The 11,472-nt window shown below is 37.4% G+C and overlaps 1 protein-coding gene across 1 annotated transcript in view; it reads left to right on the forward strand.

Annotated features, from left to right (window-relative positions):
* Positions 1–345: 345 nt before the first annotated feature.
* The window catches only part of LOC107561224 (tubby-related protein 3-like), a 21,733-nt gene continuing 10,606 nt past the window's right edge, over positions 346–11,472 (forward strand). Inside the window, exons 1-3 of the mRNA XM_016245610.1 lie at positions 346–434; positions 8,209–8,250; positions 8,593–8,725. Of these exons, the coding sequence (XP_016101096.1) occupies positions 418–434; positions 8,209–8,250; positions 8,593–8,725 (192 nt within the window). The 5' untranslated portion in view covers positions 346–417. The remainder of the gene's footprint in view (positions 435–8,208; positions 8,251–8,592; positions 8,726–11,472) is intronic.

Consider the following 11,472-nt stretch of genomic DNA (forward strand, 5'->3'; position numbering starts at 1 on the left):
AACAATTCTCCCACTTTAACGATTTATTTGACATCTTCAGTGGATATTCTGTTAGTGTCATTACTCCAGTGTAATCTTGTTCAGAGAGAATGAACATGATGTGTGTTACTTTTCACTGCGCATTTCCAAGATGGACCAATCACAGTCGTTTATGATGAGGGGATTATTTTAGACGATTTTATAGAGATTTCAGAGGGGGATTTCCATTTGTATGAAATGAAATACCAATCGATTTTGAAAGTATATATTTTTTTAGCGTATGTGGAGGAATGGATTTTCTGAGCATCACGCGCCCCCTTGAGGAAGAAACGTCATTTGACGCGTAACCGTGTGCGCATGCGCCTGCTGCGGGTTTTGCGCACGGGGACGCACGCGACGCGGCAGCATCGGAGGAATCCATAGCAACGGCGGATAAACATGAGTTACTACAGCAGGTAAGACACCGATGGAAACACGATTCTTAGAAATGATCCAAAAGCGACGTCCGTTTGGGGAGCACTGGGTGCTTGTGCTTGTGCTTGTGTGTTACATTCGTGTCTTTCGTAACTTTGCTGTGTCTTTTCGGTGGGTCCTGTTGCGCTCCGCGCGTGCTGTGACAACAGCCCAAGCTAAAAACACAAAACAACGCACGCAGACTCTGCAGAAACACACAAATCACTATCAAACAGCTGAATTACGAACAGAAACGAGGTGAAAATGAAGCAGGAGGGTGTGAAAGAACGCAGTCAGCGTGTAACGGTGGAGCAGCGGCTAGCTGGAGGATGATAGCGGGGGGAAACATGGAAATATCGCTGTATGATCGACATTATAGTGCTAAATTAATAAATATGATGATCAGCAAAGCATCTGTAAATCACAGCAAACGCCTCGGGGCTGAATTGATCTTTATGAATGGGAAAATCTTTGATCAAGCAGTGCAACAGGCTGTAATTCATCAACAGTCACTCAAATGAGAGAATGCGTAATTGTTACTAATGCAGGATATTCATGTCATCGAATTGCCGTCACGTGGTCATGTGACGTAATTTGTACGTAATTACCGTCTGGATATGACGTCATAACATAGCCGCAGAAAACTGGACTTTTACATATATTTTCAGTTTACACTGAGTTTCTTCAAAACCTTGTTTTCATAACAGTTAAGCCCGCTTTCTTATTGTTGCAATGCCAAAATAATTTAGGGGAGTATTTATGCACTGATCAGGTATTTGTTGCAATTCCTTTACATTTTAGCAGATTTAAAAATAATAATAATAATATGCAGTGTGTCCAAGTTTTACATCATATTTTAGAATCGTTACAATTCGAGGGGGAAAATTGCTTAAATGTTATACAAATAATATCACAAAGTGACAGACTGTACTGCTTATCTATTAGTTTTATCCTCAGGAATTCGCATTCATTTTAGGATTAGGTTTGGACAACCATAAGTAAACAACGTGATATTGATGTTAGCAAAGTATTAATATATTACATTTTTATTAAAGGTGTTAACTTAAACGGGTCATCGGATGCGACACGCACTTTTACAAGCTGTTTGAACTGAAATGTGTGTTGGCAGTGTGTGTACACAACCACCCTATAATGATACAAATCCACTCTGTGTTTTTTTTTTATCTGGTTAAATCTTTACCCCTTTCTCAAATCGAGCCGATCTCAGATGCCTGTCTGTGTGACATCACAAAGACAGGCCCCTCCCACGATAGTTTGATTGACAGTAGCGTTTCAGCACAGACTGGACTGGCGTCTTACCTTAGCTCCGCCCCTGAGTGACTGTCATCAGTCCGCCATTGTTTCACCGCCGGAGCAGATGTAGACAAGAATGACTCCTAACAAGCGATTGAGGTGTTCTGTTGTTGGATGTAATAATGAACATAGCAGTCGTCATTTACTCCCGACGTCTGAGCCGCTGAACTCGCAGTGGATTTCGTTTGTTTCTGAAGGAAATGCACCGATCCCGATCTACATAAATGCGTCTATGTTCGCGCGAATCATTCGTGATCCAGCCTCATCTACAGAAGAAGTGAGTATAAGGTTTTATAATGAATCTTTACAAATCGCCTTTCCTAATAATGTGCTAATTAGCAAGTTTCACGATGAATGCGGCTAAAGTTTACCGTCTCTCAGAGCGGCTCAGAAGAGAGGGGCGGGGCGAGCAGAGCTCATTTGCATTTAAAGCGGAATGCAATAAAACAGCGTGCTGTAAACAGAGCTGTTTTTGACGGGGTACAAACGGTGTTGTTTTACACTACCATTGAGAAAGTTTAACCAAACTATGTTACAGAATTTTCATCAAGACCCTAAAGAATCATATCAACTTGTGGAAAATGGACATCCGATGACCCCTTTAAATATTTTCACTTATAACATAAACGCAAACTACTCACTTTATTTTCTTTTGATTATATAGGTGAAATGACCAATTCACATGTTTATGAATGTAGAAAAATGTTCTGTCAATAGTATAAAAAATGAAATATGTTAGCATGAACTGATAATTTAATCAAATCTATTTATTTTATTCAATTTTATAACATTGTTATTTTTTATTGCATTTTTAAAATTGTTATTATATTGATTATATATTTATACTTTTTATTGAATATATACTTATTATTTTGAAGATGATGATTTATTTTTTCTAAGAGTGCCTAGTTTTGTTCTATTAGACAAATTCTCTGCACTGCCAAAAATACTTTTCTTTTTACATTTTCTAGATTGTGAAATTTACTAGCAATTTTTAAGTGAAAGTTGTTTCAAAGTCAGTCGTACACCAGTTTTTGTTCTTCAGTGTAGTCCTTTACTCTTCTGCTGTTGATGCTGCTCATATGGAGTGATTAATTAGACAGTCTCTCGTTATAATCGTTTAGCAGAGTGTTGTTGATGACAGCTGTGAGGATGCGATGCAGCTGGAATCTCTGGCCGTCCTTGACTCTGTCCTGAGCCGAGTGTGTTGCAGGACTAAGATCATTTTCAACATCTGCTCTCAGTTTCTTTGTGTAAGTTTTGTCCTCCAGACACGACCTGGGCTTCTTCCTATCAGAACCGCACTCCTTCCCTCCCACGGTGCCTGAGCTGGAATTCGGTTTGGATTTATCTGCAGCATTTGTTTAACTTTCAGCCTTCTTCTGAGAAGAGTTGACACAGTTTTCTTAAAGTCACATCTCTGATAATGATGAACCAGCTTCTATTTTGGCTTCTGCCTTGCGTTTGACTCCTAATTTCATCTGGATTCTGGATTGTTTCTTGTGTTGTGATCTGATGAGGTTGTTTTATCTGATCTGGTCCTCTTGTTTGCAGTTTTCTTGTGTCCTTTGAGTTTCTGAGCAAATAGAGTGCAACAGTGGCTTTTTAAATGTTTACATTCTCTCAAAGCAGCCAGCTTTGAGATAAGCCACAACATTGATTCAAAGCAAAATCTATTTTAAAGATAAAGGTTAAATATATATATATTTTTAGAGGTAATGAACTGCTCATCTGCTTAATATGTAATCAGAAATGACAGTACAATATGAAACTATAACTTATAGATTGTAAGCACAAAAATGAAAAGCATTCAAAGATATAAGTTGTTTGAGAGTGTAAGGAGACTGAAACCATTACATCATTTGCATTGCTTCATTGGAGTGGGCGATCATTGCACAACGTTTTTCTGCTGTGATTCCTGTTTCTATGGTTACTATGACTTCTGTAATTGGTGGATTTGATTAAGATTCAAGATTAGGATTGAAGATTGATCAAGATTAAAGGAATAGTTCGTCCAAAAATGGAAATTTGCTAAAAATGTCTCACTCTCAGGCCATCCAAGATTAGGATGAGTTTGTTTCTTCATCAGATTTAGAGAAATTCAGCATTGCATCACTTGCTCAGCAATGGATGCTCTGCAGTGAATGGGTGCCGTCAGAATGAGAGTCCAAACAGCTGATAAAAACATCACAATAATCCACAAGCACTCCAGTCCATCAGTTAACATCTTGAGAAGGCAAAAGCTGTGTGTTTGTAAGAAACAAATCCGTGATTTAATTTCAAACTTGTTGTTTCTGGCTAAAATTTGAGTCCATAATCCATAATAACGCTTTCTCCAGTGAAAAAGTTGCTGGTCTGAATCAGGAGAGAAATCTGCACAGATCAAGCACCGTTTACAAGCCAACACAGCTCTAAACAAATATGTGACTGGGTTTTGATATGAGAGGACAACAGGAAATTGACTTTTTGAACACTGGAGGAAGCGTTATTATGAATTATGGATTCATACATCACAATAATCCACAAGCACTCCAGTCCATCAGTTAACATCTTGAGAAGGCAAAAGCTGTGTGTTTGTAAGAAACAAATCCGTGATTTAATTTCAAACTTGTTGTTTCTGGCTAAAATTTGAGTCCATAATCCATAATAACGCTTTCTCCAGTGAAAAAGTTGCTGGTCTGAATCAGGAGAGAAATCTGCACAGATCAAGCACCGTTTACAAGCCAAAACAGCTCTGAACAAATATGTGACTGGGTTTTGATATGAGAGGACAACAGGAAATTGACTTTTTGAACACTGGAGGAAGCGTTATTATGAATTATGGATTCATATTTTGGCCAGAAGCGACAGTTTAAAGTTAAAAATGTCTTAATAATGGATTTGTTTCTTTTGGCTTCACAAAACATTAACTGATGGACTGGAGTGGTGTGGATTACTTGTGGATTATTGTGATGTTTTTATCAGCTCTCATTCTGACGGCACCCATTCACTGTATATTTTCACATTTCTCAAAGCTCATGTTGGATCTGTCTTGAAAGCTTTAATTTTGGGGAAAATTGGTAAAATAAATGGTTTTTACATCTGAACCCCGACTGTTGTGGTCTGTTATAACCAACAGCACTGAGACGCAGAATACATTAGACTTGCTGTGTGTGTGTTTGCATGCATGTTGGCCTGTTTATTTGTCTATTTGCACATGTGTGTCTCCTAGATCTCTTTTGATGAGTGCAGCTGGCCTGGATTCACATATCGCAGCGTGCATTTTCAAGGAGTTCATTCACAAAGCCAGAAAATGGTCTATCCACTGGCAGACCTGATGAATAAGTCTGAGAGTCATTATGGCACACTTACGGTCTGTTCGGTAGCCATTAGATGAACGTGGAAGTACAGCACAGCCTGAGATTGGCATCATTATCAGAGCCGTGAGAGGAAATGACACGCTGCAGATGAGACGATTGTGGTTTGCCTTTACATTCATAATAATTTACATAACAGACATTTGCTTGCCAAAGCGACTTACACAGCAGTCTGGGTTTTAGAGCATATTCTCACTACTTGTTCACAGCATTAAAGTAACACATTTTCTTCTTTTTAAGATAAGAGTTTAAGAACTTCCTCAAAACTTCCTCCTCAGTCCAAAAAAAAAAAACATTGATTGAAATTAAACAGCAGATACATCTTATTTACTCTGACACGGGGACATTTACATGTCAATGATGTCCACATGATAATCAGACACTTCCATCCGGACACAACAAGATTAAAAAGGAGGAAGTAAAATGGTGACTATTATTCCTAAAAAGATTTTGTCTGATAGTTTTATGACAATTTATAACAAATATGTAGAATTTAATGCATAAAAGTGGGCATTTGAGATCACTGCAAAACTTTTTAAAGTAATATTTCAGAGAGAGGGTGCAAAATGATTGATTAATAGTTGAATAGTTTTTCTATTCACCTCAATGTTTTTCTCAAAACAGTGTTCACATCTCTGAACAATTAGTTTCTTGTTCAAACCAGATTTGAATTTCTTATTAATTAAAGCAAATTGCACATTTTGGCCCATTTGTGCAAAAGGGCAAGTACATTTCTTAAGTAAGTATCTTTCTACAATTTGCACAATTCTGAGGTATGAATTCCAGTTTTTCCTCAAATGATTGGGCTTATTTTTTGAAACTGTTTAAACAACAAACTTTAAGTTCAATTGTCAACTGTGTTATGGGACATCACAACTCTATTTAGGGCTGAACGATTTTGGAAAATAATCTAATTGCAATTTTCTTTTACGAATATTGCGATTTAATATGCAATTATTTTTTAAAGCACTTTATGTTCTGTATTATTCAACAAAGACAAGGTATAAATCATTGTATAGTATGACCAACACACTATTAGATAGATTAAACATAAATGTTCTTTTCTGTAGGCCAGGCCTATATGTTACGATGAAATTAGGTGATGCATGAATTTATATGAATTACTTTTTTATTTAACAACTACAATCACAGTATATTGACTGATTTGTTGAACTTCCAACCTTGTAAGCATGTAATAATTATGACAACATACATAAAGCACTGATAAATAAGCCTGGTGTAAACATTAATATGAAAGTCAGTAACAAATCACACAAACTAAAGTATATTGCAGAAATATAAAAACAAATCTGTTGCTTTACCACACTACTTCAGGTCATTCAAAGTCACTGTAATAAACATATGTAAACATGTGGACTGCACTAAACACTGTCTGTTAAATTTAGACCAGTGGTTCTCAAACTTTTTTGGTCGCGCCCCCCTTTAAACCTATAAAAAAATCTGCCCCCCCTTCCCGAATCCCCATCCCACCTTAGACTACCAAATAATTTCACTAAACATTAAGTGTTTTTTAAGTGACAAATGTACTTTTGTGCCAAAACACAAAAATGCATTAGAAATATAAAGCTAGCTGGAAAAAGAAACAAATTGTTCCGAAATCTGAGCGTATTGTTTTGAGAAACAAAATTCTCATTTGAGCCAAAGCGAGAAAAACTGTAGATGTTTTAGTTACTATGCATACATGCAATGGAGATGTGATGTCCCATTGTGACAGTTGCGCTTACAGTTTAGAGAAGGTCAGGACTGTTTAAAAAAATTATTGAGGAAAACAATAAAACCACATTAGAGTTGTACATTATGCTATATTGCAGATGTCAAACATGCATTTCTGCAGTTGTGCTCTGCAGTCGTGTGTGTAGTTTTCGGCTGGCGGGTTTCACTTGGAGAAGAGTTCACACTTCAGAGTGACACCAAACGCTCGGCAGCGTCATGCTTTTCAAAGGGCGTCTGTGGGATGTTGTTGCCATAGTAACAGCAGCAGCCCTGAGGGCTCACCTGCGGCTGTCATGTGTGTGTTCCCTCATGACCTGCACAGGTAGAGATGCCACAAACCCAGACACACATACACACACACACGACATGGAGACGGTGAAGAGCTCTTCTCAGCCCGCTTACAGCCGCTGGTCATACAGGTACACGCACACACAAGAGACAGAACAGAGGTTTAGTGTTGAAAGTTTGTGTTTCATATAAAGGAGTGTGTGGTTTGGATTCACATGAGGACAGTCGCTATGTTGTGTGTTTGCACTCATTAAGTTCACAGTGCTTCAGTTCTTGAATGACGCTGCTGTTGTTTCCAAATATGGATATTGATTCCTCTATAATGAAAGATAATGTAAAGTAATGGATGGATGGATGCAGGGTTAAATGAGATAAACATTGATGGGAAAACATGTTTTGTTGCCTGTAATTGATTCCTAAAAATATTACATTTGGTACAAATGGATAGATAGATGGATGGATGGATTGATAGATATAGCTTAATTTCATCCATTTGATCTTTCTTTCTTTCTTTCTAATTAGTTTGAATTGCTTGGTGAAAAATTTTCAGCGCAGACTTTTATTTTTGGTGTTAAATATTGGAGGAGATGAGAGAGACAGTGTCTTTTGTTAAATTTTGTGTTGGTTAAAAGTAAAATGGCAACATGCACGAGTAGGAGAAATAAAATTGAACAGAATCAGGAATGTAAACTTGTATCAATTTTTAATGCTATTGTAAAGACTTGATTGATTTTAGTTTTTATAAAGCTGCGTCCTGTACTGAAATGTTTGTGAATGTTTGGTGTTTTGGAAGGGTGCTGTGCTCTGTTGTAGATTATGAACTTCGTTTTACTCAATTCATGTAAGAAATAGGTGTGTTTTTAATGTTCTTTCTTTCTTTCTTACTGGAGAGCATCTGTTAGTGTGTGTGTTTGTTAACCACGGTGACACAGGTGTCACATCAGACAGCTTGTGTGTCACCTTACCTCCGTGAGCATGAAACATTCATTCAGGTGTGTGTTCACTCGTCATCTTCATCACTGACTCTTCCTCTCATGTGTTTCTCTCCCCTCTCTCTCCGTCTGTCATCGCCATGGAAACAAAGAGCCTCCAGTTCTTCCAGCTTCGCGTCTGCCGCCATGACCAGGTACAACAAACTCACTATTGTATGCTGTGATGCTTTAAACAAAAAAAACAAGCTTCATATTTATTTGTTTAACGCAGATCTGAAATGTTTCTCCGGTCTCTGCGGTGTGAGTGTTTATGTGGGTGTGTATGTAGTTTTAGACACACAGTCATGTATCATGTGTGTACGTGAGAAATTGATTTTCTTTCATTTGGGTGTCAATCGGTTGCCTAGCAATGCAATGACTGACAGATGACTGATGGTGGTTAAAACACTCACACTGCAGCATTCATTCTCTAGTCTCAACATGGGATGGTATAAGTGTGTGTTAATGGGTTTTTAATGTTGTTTGTTGTGTTTCAGTACGCTGGAGGACGACAGTCTGAACCTCAGACAGCAGAAACTGGAGAAACAGGTGAGACTCATTTACACAACAAGACATAACACAATCATCAAAACACAAAAACACATCAAAACAATAACATGCCAAAACACAGTAAAACACAATAGTACACAATAATATATGTCAAAGTTCAATAATACATGATAATATGAATCAAAATTCAATAAAACACAAAAAAAAATCACATTTCAGAACACAACAATACACAGGTATATGCATTAAAACAATAAAACACAATAAACAGTAACACAAGTGAAAACACAGTAATACACAAAACATGCATTTAAACACGAAAATACATTAAAACACAAAACAACAATATGCAATAATGTCAAAACAAAAAAAATACAAAACACAATAACACATTTCAAAACAAAACAATAGACAATAATATGAGTTAAAACACAATATAACACAATAATGCACTATAACATGTCAAATTACAGTAATTACACTATATGGGCCAGTTTTACTAACAGCTTGCGCCTGCGCAAACCATCTTTTGGCGTTAAAATAGCACTGTCAGATTTGACTAAAGACGCGCAGTGAAGAATTAGCGCTGAAAAGGCATGGACACAGTTATTTTTGCGCCTGACCTTATTGAATATGCATTTGTAGGAATTTCCCTTTCAGACGCAAAATTTATGGGAGGAGAGTATTAAAGTGGTCATATGATGCAGCTAAAAAGAACATTATTTTGTGTATTTGGTGTAATGCAGTGTGTTTATGCGGTTTAAGGTTCAAAAAACACATTATTTTCCACATACTGTACATTATTGTTTCTCCTCTATGCCCCGTCTTTCTGAAATGCGTCGATTTTTACAAAAGCTCATCGGTCTGAAAAGCGAGGTGTGCTCTGATTGGCCAGCTGTGAAAACAGAATAATACACAATAACATGCATCGAAATAAAAACACATAAAAACACAATAAAACAATAATACACAATAATGTGTCAAACCCAAGCGGCAACCTCTCGCTCTCTCTCGTGAAGCCAACAAGGAAGTGACTTAAACCGTAATTCGTTAACTGGCCGCTAGAGACTGGCTGCAAAAGGGAGTCAATCCCATAGACTCCCCATGTTAAAATGCCTAACTTTACAGCCTGGTTCAAAAAATTATTTTGGTCTATATTGCTGATTTTGCCCTTCATGACAACTGTGAGGGGGGTGAATTTTTAAATTATTATTTTTTTTAACTCATCCGTTTAAATTATATTAAGCCTTAAAGTTCTGCATAATTAGCAGCGGTGGATTGCCGCTGCTGTCACCATATTTTTGCGCCTGACCTTATTGAATATGCATTTGTAGGAATTTCCCTTTCAGACGCAAAATTTATGGGAGGAGAGTATTAAAGTGGTCATATGATGCAGCTAAAAAGAACATTATTTTGTGTATTTGGTGTAATGCAGTGTGTTTATGCGGTTTAAGGTTCAAAAAACACATTATTTTCCACATACTGTACATTATTGTTTCTCCTCTATGCCCCGTCTTTCTGAAATGCGTCGATTTTTACAAAAGCTCATCGGTCTGAAAAGCGAGGTGTGCTCTGATTGGCCAGCTGTGAAAACAGAATAATACACAATAACATGCATCGAAATAAAAACACATAAAAACACAATAAAACAATAATACACAATAATGTGTCAAACCCAAGCGGCAACCTCTCGCTCTCTCTCGTGAAGCCAACAAGGAAGTGACTTAAACCGTAATTCGTTAACTGGCCGCTAGAGACTGGCTGCAAAAGGGAGTCAATCCCATAGACTCCCCATGTTAAAATGCCTAACTTTACAGCCTGGTTCAAAAAATTATTTTGGTCTATATTGCTGATTTTGCCCTTCATGACAACTGTGAGGGGGGTGAATTTTTAAATTATTATTTTTTTTAACTCATCCGTTTAAATTATATTAAGCCTTAAAGTTCTGCATAATTAGCAGCGGTGGATTGCCGCTGCTGTCACCACCGTTGAGCTAGGTGGGCGTGGCTTCAGCAACCAGCTCCCGCCTTTTTGCTCATTTTAAACAAAATGAGCGCGGTGATGATCTGCCAAGATGGCAACGGCCGCCTCTGCCCACTTTGAGCTTCAAAAACGCTCTTCGGAAACCTACGGGTGACGTCACGGACACTACGTCCATGTTTTTATACAGTCTATGGTCAAACCACAAAAAATTAAATGCACAGTAATACATTTCAAAACACAAAAATACACAATAATATGCATGAAAACACAATAAAACATAACATGCGTCAAAACACAATAAAGCACAAAACCCACATCAAACCACAATAATACACAATAAGACGTATCAAAACATAATAAAACTTGGTAGCACATCAAAGCATTATAAAACGCATCAAAAAGCAAAAAACACAATAAAACAAAATAATACACAATAACATGTATCAAAACTAGACTTGTGCCGGTATTCGGTACTGCGATATATATGCACGATATTGTTATCGTGGGCACTTCTAAATACCGTGAATAATTATATATTACAAATTATTTAGAATTTTGAATGCATTTTAAGAATACTTTTCCCATCAACTGGTCAAAATGCACAACACCGCTGTATGCTGCGTGAAAGACGCGTGCGCACTCTGATGTAAACAAGCGCGGATGAGAAGCGCACGGCGGAGCATGTGAGAGGCACTCTGGATGAAAGCACACTTTCATTCTCTGACAGCAGATGGCGCTAAACTGCAGAAATAATAATAATAATAATAATAATTCATTTAAATGCAGCCGTTACCCCGGAAACCCTGTAAACAATGCAGCTGCGCTACTTTCTGTTTCTGAATCTGTTTAAATGATTTAAACAGCCATTCAGATTTGTGTATTTG

This window comes from Sinocyclocheilus grahami, unplaced genomic scaffold (assembly GCF_001515645.1).
Source record: "Sinocyclocheilus grahami isolate Dianchi unplaced genomic scaffold, SAMN03320097.WGS_v1.1 scaffold761.1, whole genome shotgun sequence".
Taxonomy (NCBI): Eukaryota; Metazoa; Chordata; class Actinopteri; order Cypriniformes; family Cyprinidae; genus Sinocyclocheilus; species Sinocyclocheilus grahami.